The sequence below is a fragment of the Cetorhinus maximus genome, chromosome 4 (genome assembly GCF_964194155.1).
Source record: "Cetorhinus maximus chromosome 4, sCetMax3.hap1.1, whole genome shotgun sequence".
Taxonomy (NCBI): domain Eukaryota; kingdom Metazoa; phylum Chordata; class Chondrichthyes; order Lamniformes; family Cetorhinidae; genus Cetorhinus; species Cetorhinus maximus.
The window spans coordinates 79547594-79572649 of record NC_135882.1 but is presented as its reverse complement, the minus strand read 5'-3'; the positions used below and the strand labels follow the sequence as shown (position 1 = coordinate 79572649).

The 25056-nt window shown below is 42.7% G+C and overlaps 1 protein-coding gene across 1 annotated transcript in view; it reads right to left on the bottom strand.

Annotated features, from left to right (window-relative positions):
- Nucleotides 1–24618, bottom strand: part of cpa6 (carboxypeptidase A6) — a 136866-nt gene extending 112248 nt beyond the window's left edge. The window contains exons 1-2 of the mRNA XM_078541231.1: nucleotides 24568–24618; nucleotides 15709–15833 (exon numbers count right to left, since the gene is read on the bottom strand). Coding sequence (XP_078397357.1) covers nucleotides 15709–15833; nucleotides 24568–24618 — 176 coding nt within the window. The remainder of the gene's footprint in view (nucleotides 1–15708; nucleotides 15834–24567) is intronic.
- Nucleotides 24619–25056: the final 438 nt, after the last annotated feature.

Below are 25056 nucleotides of genomic sequence, written 5' to 3'. Positions count from 1 at the left end.
TTATTTTCTCCCCTATCCCTCTGGCCTTCATGAGTCATTAGCAAACTAGAACTAACAGGGCACCTGCTCCTCTGATCATACCTCTATCTGTTCTCTCTCTAGCAGCAGGATTCTGGAAAATGTGAACCATTTTCTGTATCTTGGGAGCTCCTTTCAATGAAGACAGACACAGACAATGAAATTCATCATTCGGCCAACTGAGGAAAAGAGTATTTGAGGACCAGGATCTCAAGCCTGAGACTAAGGTTATGGTTTAACAGGCAGCAGTGATCCACGTGCTCCTATGTGTTTTGGAGATTGGACAATTTACAGCAGGCACTTAAAAGCACTTGAGAAGTACCTTTAGCAGTGCGTTTCCAAGATCCTCCAAATCCAGTGACAAGAAAAGTGGTCCAACAGCAATGTCCTCTCTGAAGCCATCATGCCCACCATTGAGGCACTAATCACTCAAAATCAGCTCTGCTAGGCAGGACATGTCGTTCATGCCTGACACCAGACTCCCAAAGCAACTTCTGCTTGAAACTCAATCGTGGCAGGAAACTCCCAGGAGGATAGCAGAAATGCTTTAGAGGTATCCTCAAAGCATCCCTGAAGAGATCAACATCCCCACCGACTCACGAGAGCCCTCGGCTTGTGACCGATCAAAATGCAAAAGGTCTATTCGTGAAGGAACTGAACACATTGAGAAACTTCATCAGGAATATGCAGAGGCGAAGTCTCAGAGGTTCAGAGAGTGCACAGAAACCTCCAAACACCTCATCTGCCTGAGCCTTCAAGCACCACCTGCCCCTCATGTGGCAGGGTCTGCAGGTCGTGCATTGGATTTATCAGCCATTTCAGAACCTGTTGAACTGGAATGGATGCAAGTCAAACTCAATCTTGAGGAGCTATCTAAGAAGAAGAGCAGGAGTTCTGTTTACTCTTTCATTCTGCTGCCTCTCCTCCTTGAAATTAGATTTCGAGAATGCCCTCATTAAGAAACAACTGCAATGCTTGAAGCAACTTATTAATTCAGAGCCTAAAAGGGTGACTATAAGTGATATAAAATGAATAATATCCATTATGCACAAATAAGAACAGGATATAATGATTGGGCTCACAGCCTGTTTTGCAAAATTGTGTATAAGTGATCAAGAAAATTTTAATTCACTCTCTTACTTTTCTTCACTTCTGAGCCTAACAGTACATGAGTCAATCTTCACTTCTTTACATTTCTTATTTCTTGATTGTTTTACATCCAGCAGTTTGAGGTCTGGGTTGTTTCTGTAACAAAGCCCATTTTTCTGCAGACAGGTGGTTAGCCTGAGCCATAACTCCCTACCAGAAGAACCGGCTAGTTGCGATGTGGGATTGCCCCACATATGGGAACATGGGTTGTATAAATAGAAGTTTAGAGTAGAAACGCAAGGAGGTTAAGCTAAACCTCTATGAAACATTGGTTGCACTGCAGTTGGAGTGTTATGTCCAATTCTGGGAACTTTATAACGGATATCAAGCCCATAGAGTTACTAGACTGATACCACGGGCCAAGGAAGAATCTTGGATTGTCCTCCTTAGATTACAGAAACCTAATGGGAGATTTAATAGAGATGTTTGTATTTAAGAGGAGTTTAAGAGTAGATAGGGAGAAACTGCTTCTACTGGCAGGGGAGTAAATAACCAGAGAACATAAATTTAAGATAATTGGCAAAAGAACCAGAGAGTCAAATGAGAAAGATTTTTAATTTTACACTGAATTGTTACAATCTGGAATTCACTACCTGAAAGATTCAATAGTATCTTTCAAAAGGAAATTGGATATATACTTTAAATGGTGAACTTGCAGGACTCTGGGCAAACAGCAGGGAAGTGTGTTGAATTGGATAGCTGACAGGCAGCTAAGGGCCTTCTATGGTCCTATGACATGCCCTGTTGGATGTCAACCCAATAGCCATCGACCAGAACTTTCTAGCTCGCCAACACTGTCTTGAGCGGGGATAAAATCTGTTGCCTTCTGACTCAGAGGTGAAAATGCTACTTCTGAATAAGGGCTCATCCTTCAATTCACCATAGTTCAGATTTTAACTACACTGCCCCATTGGAATGAAGCAGATTTGGGTCAATGGAATATAATATGAGATGGTCTGACCCAAAGACAACTCTTTAATGCCATGTAGGTTAAATTAAAATCAAGGGTTAACGCCCAAATTAAACTGAAAGCTTTTTGGGTATTTTTCAAAATCCGATCATTGTCACTTTCACAAAGTCCAATACTGGTTGGTCATTAGCTTTCAATCAAACTCTTGAATTTTGAGAGAGAATCTAAACAATACTCAATTTAATACTGTATACATGAATAAGTCCTGCTTGAAATATGAGTGATAGTTTCAGACTGCTCGTATGGCTACTATCACCTTACAATTACAGATACAATGTTTTGGCATGTGCGACCAAATTGAATGGTCTTTCAGTGTTCCTAAAATGATCTTTCATATTCTATGTGAAGAATGAATTGATTTTGCATGTAGGTATTTATAGCAGATAAAGATCAGCAAGCAGGCAAAATTCATTAGACAATCAAGGTTCATGGCAAGGACAGATGGCAATCCATAAGAAATATAACAAAGCCTAAATTACCTGCCAGCTAACACTGAATTTGCAACTAAAATATATACAGCACAGCACCTGGTTCAGATGAGCAATGTGTGAAATTGGATGTTTTTTCTAATGGAAAATTCAGATTGGTAAATGGAATTAGAATGTTTGTTGCTTAGCTCTTTAGAAATGACATTGTCAAAGCTTGAATGGGGGCATCACTTCCACTCCTTCAATCGTGAAAAACTTAACTCTACAAATTTAGTTCATAATATTAGCCAAATATTTAATACAAATGAACAAAGGAGTACAAATATGTGTAATCCTCCCACACCTTCAAACTCACCATTTGCCATAAAGCCTTATTCTCTGCACATTATTCACTTTTGCTTGATCTTCACACTTCTCTTCCTCTAATATAAATCAGGGCCAATGCCATCTCCTGAACTAGTTTTGAAAGCCTGAGAGGGATTTTCCATTTTTGTTTTTCCATGATTGGCCTTGATTTTTAATCTGATTTTTCTCTTCTCTCTTGAGATTACATGGCTCCAGGTGGATGGGGAGTGCAGTATTGTGATGTATAAGGCATCACTACTGTGGGAGACAGGCTGGATAGACCAGTAGGTCATTCACTGTGTGTCATTTTCATATGCTTGTATGTTCATATTTTCACACCTGTCAGCTTTTTTACAAAGAAAACTCTCTACATTTTCTACATATATTCCCTTCTCACACATAGGACAGGATTTTCCGCAGGCTTCAGCACTGCAATGTTAGGACCAAATGGGGGTCCCTATCCCGCACTTACCGACAGCAGCACCAGAGCAATATAATAGCCTCCTAATGGTCACTTCCAGGGGAATCCCAATTATGGCAGCATCAGGGGGCTGACAGCCCCACCAGAAGAGCTGCTGAGACAGGTAGGTGACCTTGTGGGTGCCTTAAAATAGAGGTGTCCTCAGAAGCATAAAAATATTTAAACATTTCAGAGGGGAGAAGGTTGCAAGCTCCTTGGGTCAGAGAGAAAATCCCTTGCCTTGGATTGTTGGGGATGGCTTTTGATGCCTACCTTCGTAATAGAGCCTCCAGTTCTGATAGTGCAGCACCACCCCCGCCCACCCCTCCCCAAACAGGCGCAGGAAGGCTTCCATCTCTAAACTGGCAGTCTCCCAATGTGGCAGGGGCCACTCAACTGCAGGTAAAATGCTGGTGAGACTGGAAAATCGGTCCTAATTGGGGCCTTAATTATCTAATTTGGCTGCCTGTCTCAGTGGGGCAGGCAGCCAATCCACATTCTTTCCCATCCCTGGGTAAGTTCCCCGCTGGTGGGAATGTGTCAGGGAGCCCAACAAGGTTCCCCACTATTTTCCCAGCACCCTCTGCCCTCGCCTCCAAGCCCACCACCCTTTTTAGTGCCTGTAGGAACTGAACTTAAAATGCAGTACTCTACTATCTATTGTGCCTGAATTTGCTGGAATGATGCAAGCTGTTATTTTTCAGCTCACCATTCATACAGATATGTACGTTGTTATTTACTGGAACCCCAGCCCATCTATGGCATGGTGAGATCAATGACGAAATCAGTGACCTAGTCAACACGAGCAATGGTTCACCTCGTAGACAAACTACATGGCACTATAAATCGCTGGGAACAGATGCTGAAAGTCAGATAAAAGCAAAATACTGCGGATGCTGGAAACCTGAAACAAAAACAAAAATTGCTGGAAAAACTCAGCAGGTCTGACAGCATCTGCGGAGAGAAAGACAGAGTTAACATTTCGAGTCTGTGTGACTCTTCTTCAGAGCCAAAGAGAAATAAAAATGTGCTGAAATATATACTGTTTAAGGGGGGGTGGGACAGGTGAAGCTGGATAGAAGGCCAGCAATAGGTGGAGGCTGAAAGCCAGCTATAAGTTAGCTGCAGCTTCTAGACAGTTAGTTACACTTTTAAAAATAACCTTCTTACATGGCTGTGAAAAATAATCTCTGATGTCTGTACATCTGCTTTGGGAGTGCTTCTCTGATGTTGAGTTGACATGCAGAATCATTAATTGACATTGCAGACAATTAGTTAATTTAGTGAGTGCTAATCCTTCCTGATGAAAATAATAATCAGTTCCAAAAGCTGAGCCTTCAGCAGCGTGTCCATCTCAACAATAGCTCCCTGGAGAAATCTGTGGAAGTTGATGGACCTATTTTTTGGCTGTGCAGAGACATATGTTTAATGTAGTGAGATGCCCCGAAGAAGTATAGTGTTGATGAATGCTGGTCCTTGCAACTGATTGGCTGATGTTAGAATGATCTCCAAAGCCTAACTGGAGGAATCTGTGAATAATTAAATGGTGAAATCATCATCTCAGTCCAGAGGCATCGTTGCAGAAGTTCCTCAGGGTAGTGTCCTGGGCCAACCATCTTTAGCTGCTTCATTAATGACCTTCCCTCCATCATAAGGTCAGCAGTGGGAATGTTCTCTGATGTTCAGTAACATTCGCAACTCCTCAGATACTGAAGCAGTCCATGTCCATGTGCAGGAAGACCTGGACAACATTCAGGCTTGGGCTAAGTGGCAAGTAACATTCGCATTATACAAGTGCTGGGAAATGACCATCTCCAACAAGAAAGAATCTAACCATCTCCCCTTGATACTCATTGGCATTACCATCCTGGAGTTACCATTGACTAGAAATTGAACTGAGCCAGCCATATAAACACTGTGGCTACAAGAGCAGCTCAGAGGCTAGGAATTCTGCAGAGAGTAATTCAGCTCCTGACTACCCAAAGCCTGTCCACCATCTAGAAGGCACAAGTCAGGAGTGTGATGGAATATACTCCAACAACACTCAAGATGCTCGACACTATCCAAGACAAAGCGGCACCCCATCCATTAACTTCAACGTTCACTCACTTCACCACTGATGCACAGTGGCCGCAGTGTGTACCATCTAAAAAATGCACTGCAACAACTCACCAAGACTCTTTTGACAGCATCTTCAAAACCCACGATTACTACCACCTAGAAGGACAAGTGCAGTAGACACATGAGAACATCACGTGCAAATTCCCATCCAAGCCACACACCGTCTTGACTTGGAATTATATCACCATTCCTTCACTGTAGCTGGGTCAAAATCCTGGAACTCTCTTCCTAATGGCACTGCAGGGTGTACCTACATCACATGGATTGCAACAGTTCAAGGCGGTGGCTCACCCCCACCTTCTCAAGGACAATTAGAGACAGGAAATAAATGCTATTCTTGCCAGCAACGCCCACATCCCGTGAGCGAATAATTAATAAATAAATAAATAACTGAAGATGCCTTCATTGCTACTGACAAGTCCCTGTGAGGTGAATGGTAGTTTTAGGTCTTCATGGAGCATCTCATATTGATGGCCAATTGCTTCTTTATGAAAGCATGGTCTGTGCTGAGTAGCTCCTCTGATAGATGCTATTCATTCCCCGTACACTCTGAGAGGGAATTAGTAGCAACAGGTTCAGTTTCTGGCCATGGTGGCTAACGCAAAACACCTGTTCCCTCTGCTCTCCAGATCATCCATAATAATATAGATCAGGGGGAAAGTCCAGTGGATAGGCCAGGGGATAAGTAATGGTCAAAATAAAAGCAAAATACTGTGGATGCTGGAGGTCTGAAATGAAAACCTAAAGTGCTGGAAAAACTCAGCAGTTCTGGTAGCAACTGCGGAGACAGAAGAACAGATTTAACGTTGAGTCCAATATGATTTCCAAAGAGGAGTCAAATTGAACTCAAAACAGTTTCTCTATCCACAGATTCTGCCAGACATGCTGAGATTTTTCAGCATTTCCTGATTTTATTTCATTATAAATAAGGTTTTCACTTTTGTTTTATGCAGAGAAATAGATGGTAGCCCGGAAATAATTGACTGCAGAGATAAAAAGTACATTGGATGCCAAAGCTGTCAACTACAATATAAACTGTCAAAAATGAGATTTAGAAAAAGAAAAGACTGCTGGGGTGAGGTTCTACAGCTTTAGTGGTCCTTCTGTTGGCCTCCAAGGCTGAGTGTTATGTGTCAGCCATAAATTAAATCATTGCCAGGTCATTGACTCATAGAATGGTTACAGCACAGCATTCAGCCCATGTCTGTGCTTGCTCTCTGAAGGAGCAATTCACCTAGTGCCAGTCCCCCACCTTCTCCCTGTAGCCCTGTGCATTCTTCCTTTTCAAATAATCTAATTCCCTTTTGAATGCCTTGATTGAACCTACCTCCACCACACTCTTAGGCAGTGAATTCCAGATCCTAACCATTTGTTGCATGAAAATTATTTTCCTTATGTCGTCATTGTTTCTTTTGCTAGTTACCTTAAATCTGTGCCCTCTCATTCTTGATCCTTCCACCAAAGGGAACCATTTCCTCCTATCTACTCTGTCCAGAGCCCTCATGATTTTGAATACCTCAATCAAATCTTCTCTCAACCTTCTCTTCCCTAAGAAAAACAATCCCAACTTCTCCAATCTATCTTCATAACTGATGTTCCTCATCCTTGGAACCATTCTCATAAATCTTTTCTACACCTTCTCCAATAACTTTACATCCTTCCTAAAGTGTGGTGCCCGGAACTGGACAGAATGCTCTAGCTGAGGCTGAATCAGTGTTTTATACAAATTTAACATACTTCCTTGATTTTATACTCTATTCCCCTATTGATAAAGCCTAGGATGCTGTATGCAGTATTAACTGCTCTCTCTACTTATGATTGCTGCACTTATGCAGCCAGGTCCCACTTCTTTGGCACCCTCTTCAGAAATGTACCCTTTATTTTATGTTGTCTCTCCATGTTCTTTCCACCAAAATGAATCACTTCATAGTACCCTGCATTAAATTTCATCTGCCACTTGTCCGCCCATTCCAACAACCTATGTCCTTTCGAAGTTCTACGCTATTCTCCTCACAGCTCACAATACTTCCAAGTTTGGTTTCATCTGCACATTTTGACATTACATTCTATACACTAAGGTTTCGGTTATTAATATAGATCAGGAAATGCAGGCGTCTTAACACCAAGCCCTGAAAAACTCCGCTATAACCCTTCCTACAGTCCAAAAAACAACAATTTAACCTCTGTTTCCTGTCACTCAGCCAGTTTCATATCCATGTTGCTACTGTCACTTTTATTCCATGAGCTCTAATTTTCTTACAGGTCTATTAGTGCATCGCTTTATCAAATGCCATTTGGAAATCCATGTACACCACATCAACAGCATTGCCCATATCAACCCTCTTTGTTACCTCATCAAAAAACTCAAGCAAGTTAGTCACACACGATTTGCCCTTAACAAATCCACGCTGGCTTTCCTTAATTAACCCACATTTGCCCAAGTGACAATTAATTCTGAAACAAATTATTTTTCCAGAAGCTTCCCCACCACCAAAATTAAACTGACTGGTCTATAATTGCTGGGCTTATCTTTAGACGCTTATTTGAATAAGGGTGTAACATTTGAAGCTCTCCAGTCCTCTGGCATCACCCGAGTCGAAGGAAAACTTGAAAATTATGGCCAGTGCCTCCACAAATTCCACTCCCACTTCCCTCAATATCTTTGGATGCATCTCACCAGACAAACTGGCTGCAGCTGAATAACTGCATAAATCCAACAAACTGGCAATGAGAACTGACTTTCAGCATCTTTGAAGGAACTATATAATGACGAAGCAAATCAAATGTACCAGTAAACAATGGTGCAATGCAACTCATCGAGTGCAAAAGCTCTGAAGGGTCATACGAACTCGAAACATTAACTTTGTTTTTCTCTCTCCACGGATGCTGTCAGACCTGCGGAGTTTTTCCAGCATTTTCTGTTTTTGTTTCAGATTTCCACAGTATGTTGCTTTTAACTCATCATGTAATTCACTTAATCCATCATTACACAGAAACTTTATGTATTAACATTGGTGAATGCCATTATTACATCATTATTATGGCACAACTTGTAGTATATTCAGGACCTGTATCTTCTAATAGTAATAAAATATCACAGAAATGTGGAATGCATGGGGCTAGATTTTGTTGAGTGCTGGGAATGCAGTTGGACCAACTTCTACCTGACTACAACACAGCTGAAATCTCACTCCATCTTATTAAAGTGGAGCTGATTTCTTAGTGTAGATTTGGAGCAGTAATTCTTCTGTTGGGAGAGAGGAAGGATGTTGGGCAGTTGCTGGAGTGTAAATTTGCGAATCTATGATCCAGCAAAAATGCTGTGCTGCTCATACCAGGAACCTCTGCCACTGACCGTGCTAGAGTATGTGAAATCTGAATGAAGTTTCCCAATTTAATTATCCCAAGTTTCTTCACAGCTATGGAAGTATCTTGGCAGTTGTTATGTCTTGTGGTTCCCAAAGTTTGAAATAATCACACTTTTAGATGCAAGTACAGAAGCTGACATCAAGCATTTTTTTTCCAGCTCTCACCATGTACTGCAGTATGATATATTGTTATTTCAGTACACAGTGCAGTAGTGAGTGATGTGGCATCCCAGATACTTACGTATACATATGCATAATATAGTTCCTAACTCTTTTCAAATGAAATAACGATATAACAGCAGCCATGTTGTGAATCGTGCAAAATTGAAGTCAATGTGAATCGGGGGAAAAAGCTTCACAGGTTGGACTCATACCTAGCACAACAGAAGTGGTTGTTGCAGGTCAATCATCTCAGCCCCAGAATATTGTTGCAGGAGTTTCTCATGGCTGTGTCCTAGGACCAACCATCTTCAGCTGCTTGATCAATGATCTTTCCTCCATCACTACAGAAATGAGGATGTCTGCTGACGACTGCACAGTGTTCAGTTTGAATGGGAATGCCTCTAATAACGAAGCAGGCTGTGTCCACTTGCGGCAAGAGCTGGACAACATTCAGGCTTGGGCTGCTAAGCGACAATTAACATTCACATCATACAAGGGCTAGACAATGACCATCTCCAACAAGAAAGAATCCAACCATCTCCCCTAGACTTTCAATAGCATTACCATCGCTGAATCCCTCTACAATCAACATCCTGCTGGGGAGGGACACCATTGACCAGAAACTGAACTGGACCAACCATTTCAATAGTGTGGCTACAAGAACAGGACTACAAGGGCTGCAGCAGTTCAAGAAGACAGCTCACCATCATCTTCCAAAGGGCAATTAGGGATGGGCAATAAATGATGGCCTAGCCAGCGGCACCCACATCCCATGAATGAATAAAAAACAACAGGTCAGAGACTGGGAGTTCTGTCGAAGGGTCATGAGGACTCGAAACGTTAACTGATTTCTTCTCCACCGATGCAGCCAGACCTGCTGAGTTTTTCCAGGTAATTCTGTTTTTGTCTGGGAGTTCTATGGTGAGTAACTCACCTCTTGAATCCCCAAAGCCAGTTAACCATCTACAAACCCAAGTCAGGAATATGGTGAAATCATCCAACTTCCCTCGATGAGTGCAACTCCAACATCGCTCAAGAAGCCCGACACCAAACAGGACAAAACAGCCTGCTTGTTTGGTACCCCATCCACTACCTTAAACATTCGCCTCCTCCACCATGGTGCCGGCAGTACCATCTACAAGATGCCAAGGCTCCTTCGACAGCATCTTCCAAACCCCTGACCTCTACGTCCTAGGAGGGCAAGGGCAACAGGTGCACAGAAGGACAATAACCTGCAAGCTCTCCTACAAGTCACATATATATAGTCAGGATGTTTCCTGTGCCATAACGACTTTATGAAACTCTATGAAACATCTTGCCTTGGAAATATATCACTATCCCTTCACTGTCATTGAGCCAAAATCCTGGAGATCCCTCCCTAACAGCACAGTGGGTCTACCTACGCCACAAAGATTGCAATGGTTCAAGAAGGAAGCTCACCACCACCTTTTGAAGAACAATTTGGGATGGATAATAAATGGTGGCCTTTCCACCAACACCACATCCCACGAAATAATAAAAAAAACTCTCAAAGTTGGCCAATGCAAGGCCCATGCTCCTCCTGGTAAAATGCTAACAATATGACTCACTGCCACTTCTAAAGGCACTCACAGTTTAAATGAAATGAATTTTTCAGTTAATATACATGAAGGATCTCATGCGTGACCTGCACACTTTGGGCAGAATTCTCCCATGCCTCCGCCAGTGAGAGCAATGACGGCGGGAGGTGGGGAGAATTTGGCGGGAGGTTCAAAAATTGGTTTCACGTTGGCGTGAAATTACAGCAAGATCTTCCGATGTTGCCTGACATGGTGGGTTGGGAATCCCGCTGGAGGCTGGCATGAGACCAATTTACATCCCGCTAATGGGATGCAAATGAAGGCCCGACCAGAATAGCCACCCCACGCCCGATTTTCTGTTACGCCAGTGGGAAAACACACTGGTCCAGAATACATCAGGGCTAGCGTGGCATGCAAAAGTCGGGACTTACATTGAGGGCCATGTTCAGCTCGATGACATCAGAGGAGAAGATGATGATGAAGGTCTACTGCTGCCAGACCCTGGAGGAACACGTGCAATGCATGGTGGGTGGAGCCTCATCCACATGGCTCCACCGCAAAGCAGCTTTCAGGAGGTGGGGGGAGATATCTACGCAGCAACTTCAACTTTGCTGAGGTTTCAGACTTCCAGGGTCTTCGGCACAGGCTTCAGCATTCTTCCAGGGACTTTGGCATGGACGGGTACAGGTGGGCGGCGAAAGGGTGTGGGGTGGGGGGAAATGTCTAGGTTTGAAGGTGGGGAATTTCCAGGTGAATGTGCTCAAAGGGATGGGTCAGTGGAGTCAATATCTGACTCCTGGGGAGGTAACTCAGGTTGGGCATGGTAGGGCAGGATGGTTAGGGTAACAGGGGGCAAAGGGAGCTGGAAGGGTGGGAGGGTGAGGGTTCAACGGTAGCAGTAGAAGGGGTGGCGAGGGTTGTTAGTGGGGACACAGAGGATCACACAGAGGGTGGGAAGGAGAAGGTCGGGGAGGTCATTGTAGATGGGGATGGGATTCTCCGGGAAGAAGGGAACTTGCACATTCACCTGGACTTTCCGGAATGCAAAGGGTGCGGCCTGGAAGGTGATGGTGGGGTGTTCGAAGGTTATGCCAGGGGGTTGATGGTTGTGTGGGAAAGGACATAGGTGACTGGGAACGGGAAATGGTGGGGGAGCTCATAAAAAATGTCATGACTATCATGTTGGTCAAATCGAAATTGAGAGGAGCCTTGTGTTGGACAAGCACAGGTGCTCCATAGGAATGCAGTGCATGCGGAGATGCAGATCACTTCAGCTGGACAACTGAATGGGAACACCAGCAGGCAGGATTGAAAGTGCTCAGGACCAGTGAGATGAGTGCAATGAACGAAGGCTCCATGTGCACGGGAGAGTGCTTGCACGAGGCTTCGAAAGGCCCTGTCACAGACACTTCTCCCTCCTGTATCACTCGTGGTCCAGCTGCATGCAGCCGAGCTCCCAGTGTGGGGTGGGGGAGACCTCACGAAGCCCATGTAATGATGCTGAAAGAAAACAGTAGACATTATGCAGTGAAAATGAATATAATTGCAGATTAATCAGTGACAATATTGTGTTCACCCGTGCAACCACTTGTGATAAAAATCTCGTGATTTTTCTTGGCCTATCACTTCTTCTAGGTGCTGCCCTGTCATCCGCAGCAGGGGTGGAGACAGCCTATGGAGTTGTTTGCCCTGTTACCTTTGATGACTTCAGTGGTTGTCCTCTGCACTCAGAGATACGAGGCCTGGAGGGCCCTGGCTTCCTTTGGCAGTCCTGAGGGCCAGCTGCATCCTCTGCGGTGACAGAGGACGAGGTTGACGGGGTCACAGGCAAAGGGGAATCAGAGGGATCTGTCAAACTCAGATTCCTGAGTGGATGACCCAGGGTGTCCAGCTACCGCTTCTGCCCCCTGTGGTTGCCCAAGGGGGAGGGGCACCTGGAGGGAGGTTTAGGTGCCCCATTCCCCTCTCGCCATGCCACCGCAGGAACTCACCCATGGCTACCACAATGGAGTGTAGGTCTGCGCGCATCTCCAGCAGAAACTGGGTATCTGTTAGACCTGGGTCTCCATGGCATCCGTCATCCTCCCCATGGAGGCCTCCATGCGCGCACAAGGGCACCACTTCATGAGAGAACAGGCAGATGGGACGCCTCCAATTCAAATGCCGTTCTGTTGAGCGTTTCCAACAGCACTGCGTGATGTTCCCCACCTCCAGCTGACTCTCCACCATGTGTTTGAAGGCCAATTCCAGAGGCTCGTCAACTGACTCGAACCTTACAGATTCCTCTTCCTAAGAGCCGGGGAGCTCGGCTGAAGCTGCCTCCTTCTGCTGCGGACATGTGTCCATATGATGGCCACCAGACTGTGAGACCCTTCCTAAACTAGTACTAATACCCACCGAGGTGTGTGTTTCTGAGCTGATGGAAGGTGCAAGTGACTGCTGTGACATCACTACAGGTGTGGAGCTGTCTTCTTCTGCTCGCTCCTGGCTCATCTCTGGGCTGGGACTGGGGCTGAGGCCTGGTAGGGAATCCTCCTCAGGCCTTGATCTCTTCCTGGAGACTTCTGTAAGTGAGAGAGGAGAGTGCAAATGACAGCAACAGCTGCTTCCAACAGGGAGACACAATCGATTTTCAGGTTTGCATTGAATAGTTGAATCCTTACTAGACGGATGCCCAAGTCCGAGCTCCCCATCGCCAATTGCTCAGTCCTGCTCCACTCCTGTGAGCTCAGATGCCCTCTCCCCAAACTGTATGAGACCCCTGAGAAATGGGCACCGCGCCCTCCCGTCTTCTCACATGCTCTTCGGTTGTGTTGGATCTTTTCCTGCTCAAACAGAACAGCATGTTTGAGAGGAGCTGCATGTTACATAGATTGGCGCAGTGGAAATTGGTTCATTTATCATACCACCCCTCATAAGATATCCCACTTTTGTGACAGGTCATCACTGGTGCGAATTGGGCAGAAGAGTTGTGGACCAGCTCCCTCCAGAGTGCTGAGCACATCCATATGCAAGGGGAAGGCTCAGACAGGCGTGCGATTTGTGGAGGTTGCTGGTTCTCTCTAAGGTGGCTCCTCCCCTTCCTCCTCCACCCCACTTCCATGCAGTGTTCCATGTCTGCTGAAGGGTGAAGGTGGCAGAGTGGTCACTCCACCACAGAATGAATGCATTGGAGTGGCGTTGTGTGGTAGGACATGCCATTGCCATTGCACCTTGGACCCCAACATATTGGAGTCTTCATGGTTTATATGAACATCTGATGAGACTTACCTTGGCGGAGTGAATAAGGTCGATTATCCTCTTCCAGCACTGTGTTGCCGACCTCTTGTGCACCGCCTAGACAATGAAGGCATCAGCTACCTGCACCCATGCAGCGTTGGTATCCCTGCTTGGCCTCCTCTTCCCATCAGGCAGGTAGAGTACATTCCTGCGCACATCGACATGGTCCAGGAGCACACGCAGGGAAGTGTCACTAAATTTCTCAGCTGGGCCGGCGGATGACCTTGCAAACAGCTCTGCTTTTGGCTTGACATTGTGGATGCTCTTGCGCCTTTTAAGTATGGCATCCGGATATGATGGTGGGGCATGCGCCATCAAGTCCGCCCGCCAAATCCCCAGATGCATAATTAATGGCATCGGGGCCAGAAGATAGTGGGATTTCTGCCATCCTCGCAGCAGGAAACATTTCCCATCCCCGGCACGGGACTTAGTCCCGGATGGGAGAATTCCGCCCTGAGTCTTTTTCCAACAGATTATTATGCCATCTCCTAAGACCTGAGACCAAGGTTGGTGGCATGAGGCTCAAATAAGAGATAGCATCTGCTAGTCTGCAACAGGCAAAACTTGAAAAAGCTGCTCAACAGCTTTGGAAAAGATGACAACTCAAAAAACAACATGCAACTGAGAAACAGTGCTGAAATAAGGCCAATGACGAAGATACCTGTTCAAGACAATTAAATTCCTCTTTAGATCACTTTGGATTTCAGAAATTCTTTTATTATTTTGGCATCACGTTCTATAATTCAACTTTTCTGTTCTTTTGTTGTGCTCTTTCTTTTCCAAATAAACTTCTGATTTTTTTTGTCCAGTTGAAATTCAGCTTAATCATGCGTCTCTGCCAGTTTCTACTTGCATGTGCTGACAGAGCCCCATTTTTTTCAACCCATGTGACCTGTACCAGTTAAATTAAAGATGTTAACACATTCCAAAACGGGTGGATCCAAAACAAATAAACACACATGTGCTGCACAGTATAAAGAGAAAATTGCCATTGAACAAATTATATTCTGTAACCATTATGTTAATCCCTGATTTGTATAAGTTTTGACAAAGTTTTGGTTATGGTTGGAAAATAAGAATGCAACCAAGCAAGGAGAGTTACATGGAGTTGGAAAATGGAAGAAAGGCATTCAAGAACAACATGGTCAACTGGAGTTAAAGGCTGCAGAGAGGTGGGAGGGAAAATGTACCACAGTTATAGGATCTCATTTGTGACTGATAGGAACTATTTCAGTGCTGTGGCAGTGGCAGAAACTTGACTGGAGATCGAGATTCAAATGGGGCAGCTGTTACCAAGGATAAAATTGGTTGAGTGTGGGATTTTTTTCAGGGTTTGTAATGATAGCAATAATGAAAGGAAAGGGTCAGTATCTGAGGAGAATGAACCATTTACAGTGTCAATGAGCATGGGGGCCAGGAAGGGAAGATGGAAGTCAGCAGTTTAGTGGGAATGGGGTTAAGTGAGCAGATGGTGGATACTTTGTACTCTGCCAAAGGATAATAGGTGCAAGTTTTTGTGCACAATCTCCCACACAGCAAGGTCATAATTTCCTCAGTGCCACTAGGAGAGATGCTAAGCCAAGGTGAATCATCTGCTCCATGGGAAAATGAGATATATACGAAGGAGGGACAAACAAGACCAGTCAATTTGTCTTCTGGCAGCTGGTTATAAAGCCATATTGTGGAAAGTATTGAGAAAATTGGCCTGCCCCCCCCACCACCCCACCCCAACCCCACCCTGATGGGGATATGATGTGTTACGTAGAAAACCCTGAAAATGAGAAGTACAAAATAAGTTACTTTGTCCGGACAAGAATATGCAAGCTTAAAAGATAAATTATAAACTTACTTAAACTTAATTCCAGTTTGAAGAAGTGACCAAAAGAATTGTTGAGAACTGCTTCTGGATACATGTATATCTACAACAACACCAAGTTTAACAGAAGGGACACTGCTGGGCTGCCATAAATCCACCTGTAGGCAGAAAACAGCTTGTAATTTTTATGCATTTCGGTTCCAGTTGTAAAACAATACTCTGTTATATAACAGTTCTTGTGATGTATTAATGGATTGTAGTTTATTTAATGATGCTTAAAATGCATGGTGATCACCTTGAAAATAACCTGACAACTCAATAAAATCACTTCAATGGGAACAATAAGCTTCACTTTAACAGTGCATCATCCCATCCTTTTAACTTCTGTGGCCACCTTTACATTGCTGATTACATATGAATCACTATTCATATTCCCTGCTCAGTCAGTCTCTCTTCATTTCTCCTGTTAGCTTTTTAAAAATGACTTTAATTTAAATTGCCAGTGGGATAACACCAGGCCTTACAGGAGTTACCAAACTCAAAAGTGTGACCAATAGATTATCAATAAGATGGGTTCAGATCTACAATGCTTTATTAAAATGTCTGTCCCTGTATACAATATGCTAATCAACACATTCCATTAAGTAGAATAGAGTTTTTTTCCATTGGTGTAAGATTATAACATATTCAACATTAACATTAACAAAATTGAGTGGGCAATACCTATTGCCTATGTTCTTATAATTTCTCCTGTGAATAAGTTTAATAGACATGGCAGATTAGATTTGCATTAATGGTGCTTGAGATTGCTAAACCCACGTTCAGCAAATAACAAGTAATGGAAAGCTAAAAAATATGCTGCATTCACACATCATGCTAATTTCACAGGAATTAAATGTCTGTAAAGCACCAGAGGAGTGCAGCCAGATTTTAAAGAATGAACAGAGCACGAGTTACTTTATGGAACTCTCAGGAGGAGTCTTTTGGTAAACACAGTTGCATGGGTGTTGCAGGATCAATTTTTTGTTGCTGAAAGATTTGAAGGAGCACAATCAGGGTCAGCAGGAAACCAGGGCCCAAATACATCTACCTAACACAACTGAAATAGCAAAAATGTGCCTGTAATTCAGTGAGGAGCAGAGTATATGGAACCTGTGCCTCAACAAGAATGTTATCTCTGCCCTGGGGGCAATTCTTGAAACTGGACCTGCAGCCAAGAAGCAACATATGCTCTTGGTAGAAATGAAAGGAATCGTAGCACTAGACTTCTGTACCACTGAGTTGGCCTAGGCACCAAGCAGATGCCTTCAGTTTACAGTTCTGTCATCTAACACAAGCCTCTTTTCACTACATGTACAAATAGATCAAATTCAGCACAAGCATCAACTGGACAGGTACACAATTTTTTCATTCTTCCGATACAGTTGAGCACAATCTAACATTGATACTCTGATTGCTATTTTTGCGCATTGTTATGAACACTGAACACTGAACGTTACATGTGCTAAAATGATCGTTTTAACTTAAGGTGAAACAGAATGCTCTTAAAACACCTTAGCTTAAAAGCATATGCATGTGATCTGGTTGGCATCGGGTGAGAAACTTGAATAGAAACCCATTGAAGTGTTGGGTGCCAGTTCTAACACCTTTTCACAGTATCTCAGAAAAAGGAAAGATGCTGTTTGAGAAACAGAGACAAACAAGCTACTGCAGTTGGGGAACTTTTTCTGTTAACAAGCAAGAAAGATGCTTGAGAGGGTTAGGTTTCTGTTAAAACAAAAGGAACAGAACACATAGAACTCTTGAAGATTTAAGGAACGGAGAGTTGCCGAGGTTTGCATTGCTGGTGGCAATCAGATTTGAAAAATTCGAGCAGAAAACAAAACAATTGCCAAACGACACAAAGATTTGAACTGGCATGGCAGGGAGAACTGAACATCCGCTGGTGAGCTGGGAGTGACTGTGAGAAGGTCCTGTAATTCTACATTTCTGCCAGAAGCGTGGCGCATGGTGAAAGGATTTCACAAGGCACAGTTGATTGTTAGTTAGTTAGTCAATACGAAAGTATCTTTTCTTTATTTCTATGTATTAGTTGCCTGTTAAATAATGTTTGATCTATGTTGGTTTTTGGGCTTTTTTAAAAGCAGTAAAAGTTTTATAAAGTGAAATCTTGTTGTTCGGTTCTTTCCGTCGGGTCATTGAGAAATTCATCTCTTTTTAATGGTCTCTACGGGAACACTGGGGGCTTTTGTGGGATTGAACCCAGAGATTGTAAAACATGTACACTGCAATTTTCCAGAGTTTAAACAAACAAGAATACACATTTACTTTAGTTGCATTCAGTGAGAAGTCAACATGGCTACTTTTAGTACTGAGGCATTTTTGTGAAGAGAGGGCCCACCAGGAAGACCATAACGTTTTTAAGGTAAGAGGAGATGCAGTAATGGCAGATGACTATGAGTTGTCTCACAAGCATATTGGTAACAAGCCTTTGTTTCAAAACTTAAGAGAAACTGGAGATCAGAAAACTAATTTTGGTGGGGAATATAGCCCGAGGGAGGAAACGGATCCTCCTTGGTGGGGGTGGGGGGGGGGGGGGGTGTGGAATCGAGTGTTGGGGGTGGGAGTTTTGTGGGTAGTTGGTGGGGTGTGGGGGGATGTTGAGGGGGTGGAGAGGGGTCGGGAGGATGTGAAGGGTAGTCGGGGATTGGTCGAGGGGGATGGTTGAGGCAGTAATTGGGGTGTCCGAATAGGGGTCAAGGAGGGGTCAGTGCCATAGCTACCCAGGAGTTAGAGGTGGTTTCAATCCTTCTAACTTGTCCTGGGTAACTATTTTCCTAAGAGCTGGAACCACCTGAAGTCTCTGATTTAAATTGAGTATCGGATGATTCCCAGTGCAGGATAATTGCTCATTGGAAGTTTAAACTTTTGTTGCGTGGGGACCTCCACGGGGTTCGCCAGCATATCTTCTGCTGTAACCCTGGAGTACGACTCCCCAGGCAACAGAAGTTCTGGGTCAATAACTTTATATATAACTACTGCGACAATTAATGTTTCAACTAAAGATGTGTCCAAAGAGTGAAAAACTCAGTTGACTAATTTTAAAAGAACTTTGGAGCATCAGGCTGAAAAGAAAGAGCTAATGACAGTTGGAGATGAGTTAAAGGTGTGGCAAAGCAGACAATAACAGGGCTCAAAGTTAATGATGCAAGGAATGCTTTGAAGGAGAGTGGAAAAGATGAATCCATTGCTGACATGACAGAACTGCAAGGAAAGATACATGTTCTTGAATGTAAATGAAAGCTTCACAATGATGAGGCAATTGCTCATGAGAAAGGAATTAGACAAAGCCTGAACTCAATGGAATGACGAAAAACAAAAAGAATTTTTTTAAAATTGTGAACCGAATAAAAAGGAATACTTCTCTTCGCTGAATATGGAAATAATCCTAGGGCAGAAATTTCCCCGTTGGGGCGGTTGTGCAGGGGCGGGCGCGAACCCGATCGGCGCCCCGATTGGGTCCGCACCGCCATTTTATGTGGACAGGCCAATTAAGGCCTGCCCATCGTGACATGTGCCCAGAAGTGCTGAGCGCTCCTTGTGCGGGTGGGGGGGGGAATTCCCTGTGCTCTTTCGCGTATGCGCGCGAAAGAGCGCAGAGATCTCCCTAAGGCACGGAGGTGCCTCAGGGAGATTTGTTTCAGTGTTAAACTTTTAAATAAAAGGATTTTTAAACTTTTAAAACGTGTACTCTCATGTGACACTATCACATGAGCTGGGACATGTCAAAGAATAAATGTATGAATTTTTATTAGATTTTAAAACAGTTGATGAAACCTCATCCCGCCCGTGGATGAGGTTTCATGAAAAATGCGAAGGCTGCCTGGGCTCTTCGCCTGCCCGCCAACCTTAAGTTGGACAGGCAGCTCATAAAATTGTGTTAATTAGGTTTTAAGTGGCCTTAATAGGCCTTTGACAGCCGACTTGGCTGTGCACCCACCAAACTGAATATCTAAGCACCTTGCAGTGACATCAGGACACCCACCCAACGTCACTGCGCGTCATTTTACGCGTCAGCGAGCGCCCCCCCACTCACCAATGGGAAACTGCTGCCCAAAAGTTCTTAAAACAGCTGAAGAGGTTTTTACTCAACAGAAAAATGAAATTACTGCACAAAGGAGGCTGTGCCAAATCCTTAAACCTGTGTCCCCTGAAAAAGAAAGCTGAAGGGTTAAATCATGAAAGAGAATTTAAAATGAAAAATAATTCTGAATTTAAACAGAGTGAGATATAATGGTCAAGGCAATCCTGAATTTAAACAGGATGAGGTGAATTCAACTGTTATGCAGGACAATTTGGATATTTATGAATATATGAAACCGGAGCAACAGTACAGCTCCCACTTTCCCCAGTACTGGTGCCAGTGCCCCACAAACTGAAACCCACTCTCCCACACCAGTCTTTGAGCCATATATTCATCTCTCTAATCTTATGTACTGTATGCCAATTTGCATGAGGTTCAGGTAATAATCCAGAGTTTACAACCTTTTGAGGTTTTGCTTTTTAATTTAGTGCCTAGCTCCTCATACTCTAAATACAGAACCTCTTTCCTAGTTCTATGTATGTCTTTGGTACCTACATGAACCATTTCAACTGGATCCTCCGCCTCCCATTGCAAGTCCCTCTCCAATCCTGAGCAGACGTCCTGAACCCTGGCACTGGGCAAGCAACAAAGCCACCTGGACTCTCGCTCTTTGCTACAGAGACCAGTGTCAATCCCCCTCACTATACTGTCCTCTACTACCACTATATTCCTTTTTGCTCCCCCACTTGATTGGCTTCCTGTACCATGGTCAGTTTGCTCATCCACCCTGTAGCCCCAACTCTCATCAAAACAATCTGAGAGAACCTTCAACCTATTGGACAATTGCAGGGGCTGACACTCCTGTCCTCTGGATCTGTTTCCTGCCTCACTTGCAGTCACACCCTCTTGTCCCTGATCACTGACCAAATCAAAAGACCCTATCCTAAGTGATGTGACTGCCTCCTGGTACAAAGCAGCCAGGTAACTTTCCCCCTCCCTGATATGTCTCAGAGTCTGCAGCTCAGCCTCCACCTCGATGTCTCTGAGTCGAAGTTCTTTGAGCCATAAACACTTAGCGCAGACGTGTTGGCCCTGGATCACAATGTTATCCAGGACCTCCCACATGTTACAGCCATGACACATCACCTGTCCTGCCATCCTTAATGTGTTCTAATTAATTACTTAATTATATTATTCAATTATTTATGTTGCATTTTTATATATTTTATTAACTTTACCACCAATTTATATACTATTTTAAACCTTAGGAATAGAATAGACCTTAACCACTTTTGAGAAATTCACCAAACAGCCAGCTCCTTTCCCTGTAGTAGGATAAGAACCAACTCCTACGGGGTGAGGAAGGTAAAAAGCAAAGGAAACGAACACCTCCTCCACCCTTCACCAAACTCCCCCACTCACCAAACTCTCAGGTTTGCACTCAGTTTCTTCAGCCATACTTGTTTAGCTGCTTGAAACTTACTTCACAGATTTGGACAAGAAAAAATATGCAGACATTAAAGAAAATAGAGATCAGAAATTATAACTGAAAAGAGTGGTTCAGAGTCTGCCGAATCTAGAGAGTAAGAAGCAATATTTCAGGGGATTTCTCCTTGGATTCCAATTCACAGCCGGAAGTACCCAGAAGCCAGATGGTTTGTCAGCAATCTGCAATGCAGTTCTTGACAAGTTAATCAACCAAACAAATTGTAAAATCTTTGGCTCATTATGAGTACTGTCCCGAGATCCAGACTGTGCACAATCTAAGACAGATTTTAAAAAGCGACATGAAGAATGCAAAACCACAATACCGTCTTTTACTAAGGAAATGGAAATGCCGTTAAGGCTACTCAAAATGAAAAAGGAAACTTTTTGTGAGGATTAAAAGATAATGAATCAACCAGTGGTAAAATAAAGTCTCATTTGCAAGAGTTGGGATTCTAAGAGCTCATGCAAGATGGATTTTAAATCCAAATTGTCACATTTGGTTGGTTTTGTTATAGGTTAAGCCTTATGGAGTTGCCAAGACAGAATGTTTTAAAAGAGGGAAAATGTTAACTGTACTGTTTGAAGGAGAATTGCAAAGCTGAATCCATTTCTGACACTACAGAATGAAAACTTCAAAATGATTTCAATCACTCTTGTTAGAAAGGATTTAGACAAAGTTCAAACTCAATGAGAAGTCAAAAAGCAAAAATAAATTTTTTAAAATTGTAAATTGAATAAAAAGGAGTATCATGCTTTCTTACGCTTTGACATCTGCCAGAAGCAAGGAACATGCTGAAAGGGTTTCATAAGACATATTTCAGTTGCATTAGTTAGTTAATGTGAAAATACCTTTTCCTTAGTTCTATGTATTAGATTCCTGTTAAGTGACAAATGATTATGTTGATTTTACTTTAGAAGTCTTAACATTTGAAATCCTGTTCTTCAGTTCTTTCTGTCAGTTACTGGAAAAGTCTTTTTTAAAAAAGTTATCAGTCTCTAAGGGGATCAGAACAACATATAAGCCGTGCCTTTTATTAACAAAATAATTAGTTCCCTTAACAGTGAAATACTAAGCAACCAAATCATACAAGCTAATGCTCAACTATGAGCATGTGCACATATCTTCAGGAAGTCAGAGTTCCCAACCAGTTCAAGGGAGAAGACAGAATTCAAGGTCGGCTCTTGGATTGTTCAATCCAAACATCGCACGTTCTGCAGAATCTTCAAACTTCATAAGGAAGGGCTATAATGATGGACATTTGCAGAGCAGAAATATAATCTAACAAGTCTTTAGTTTGTCAAAATAATTCTAATGTTTGGTTTGCTCTTGTAATATCTTGCAGTACAATCCTGGATGAGCTGGCAGAGTAACTGTTGAAAACTGCATGTTACACAGCCACATAATATTGTCACTGAAAGATGCAAAGGGATCTTTGCTGAACAATGAGCTACAAGAAGACAGGTTCCAGGAAAAGGATAGTGCAAAATGTGTATCCCCTGTGCTATATAAGTCACTGTGCTAAATGACAGATGTTTGACAGATATTCAACACCCATGAGGCCTGGACGCAACACTTCTACAAATGGAAGCTATGAAAGGAATCCTTGGGCAACAATTTTGTTTTCATTCTGAACTGTTCATTACCGCAAGCTACTACTCAAATGTTTGCATGCAGCTGAAAAACAGCTAGTGGCAGTCAACAGTTCAGCATTAATTTAGCATTTCCTTCCATCCTATTTTTAACAAAAATGAATAAGTTCTTTGCATAATGAATAAAATGAATTTTTTATTTAGTATTTCATTTCTTTACACTGACAAGTGCCACAATATCAGTTAGAGCAATAATAGCTGATCAGCCATACAATAATATTTGAAGATGCAATGAAACCGCTTGAAAGGCAATTTATAAATTTACATAATTAATTTAACTGCAGATTAGAAGTGGAGTAAACATAAATAAAATTGATGGGAACTTCCTCACCAGTGTATAAAGGAGTGTAGCTGATCTGCTGCTCCCAGATTCTTGCAATCTCCATCCACTCTACACCAATAACTCAGATAAGATTGTTGATTCTGCTTCTAGGAGAACAAAACATCCAAACTGATCTGCAAAACTAAATTAGAATCTAGAGCTACCTATTCATAGCGGGAGTACTGAAGCAATCTTCTGCCAGGTTGCCTCCATGTCAGCACTATTATGCAGCCATACGCACTGATCTGCAAACTTACACTTCTTAAAGTCAGCAGGCTCTTTTCATTTCTGTGCATTCCTGTCAGCTGTGTTCAAATGTGGCAAGACAAACAGTGACAAGAATTCTATTCTGGCAGACAACAATACTTCAAGAATCATGTCTGATCAAAGGCAAATGACAGCTGGAGGCTGAATTTTGAAATGTAGTCTTCCTTTTGGATGGCTGGATCATGAATTACCCAATGCCAGCTATTATTTGCACTCACATATAAGTATATACACTTATGTATAAAAAAAACTTGAATTTTAAACACATTTGCTGCAACACACTGATTTAAGTTTGCAACTATTTTTAAAGCATTTTAACAACTCACACCACTTAATTAAAATAATACTTGCATATTAGGCAGAATTTTCCCTTCTAGCTGGCTGAATACTAAAGGTAATTTTACCAAAAAATACTCAACTTGAGTAAATTAAATCTGTAACACTGGGCTTGCTCTGATTAGAATTTTTATAATACTATTATCTGCACGCATTTGCAGTAAAAACCTAAGCTATTATTAAGGAAAAATGCAATGTGTATAAACAACCAATTTGTCCAGAAGTAATGCATAATAGATTCTTTTGTCTCATTAAGATCCAAAGACTTGAGTCAACTTAATTTTAAAAATATTCTCATCAAATAAAGAGTTTTGCAGTCAACAGGATTAATTACACATGGACAATGAAGTTAGCAACAGTTTTGAAGGGCTGCAGAACCAAACTGCAGGGAATAGAATATTATTATTTAACCATTCAAATTACTTATCATAAGAAATGGGAAGAGTAGGACATTCGGCCCATTTAGCCTGCTCCGTCAATCAATAAGTTCATGGCTGGCCTGGTTGTGGCCTTAACTCCACTTTTCTGCCTGCCCCCCATAACCATCAACTATCTGGTAAATCAAAAATCTGTCTAACTCAGCCTGGAATATATTCAGTGACCCAGCCTCCACCGCTATCTGTGGAAGAGAAAGCCCCTCAGAAGAAATTCCTCCTCATCTCCATCATAAATGGTTGACCACTTATTTCTAAAGTTACCTAGTACTAGATTCCCCTATGAGGGGAAACATCCTCCCAGCACCTACCCGGTCAAGCTCCTTCAGAATCTTACATGTCTCAGTAAGCTCATCTCCCATTCTTCTAAATGCCAATGTTTATAGGCCCAAACTATTTAACCTTTGCTCGTAAGATGACCCCTTCATTCCAGAAAACAACCTAATAAGCCTTCTCTGAACTGCTTCCAATGCAAGGATATCTCTCCTCAAGTAAATAGACTAAAACTGTACACAATACTCTAGGTGCATTTCTCACCAATGCCCTGTACAGTTGTAGTAAGACTTCCCTACTTTTATACTCCATCCACCTTGCAATACAGGCCAATATTCCATTTGCCTTCTTAATTACTTGCTGTACCTGCATGCTGACTTTGTGATTCAAGTACAAGGACATCCAGATCCCCTGCATCACAGAATTTCTCTATTTAAATAATATTCTGCTTTTCTAGTCTTCCTGCTAAAGTGGACAACTCCCACTTTCCCACATTATACTCCATCTGCCAAATTTTTGCCAACTCA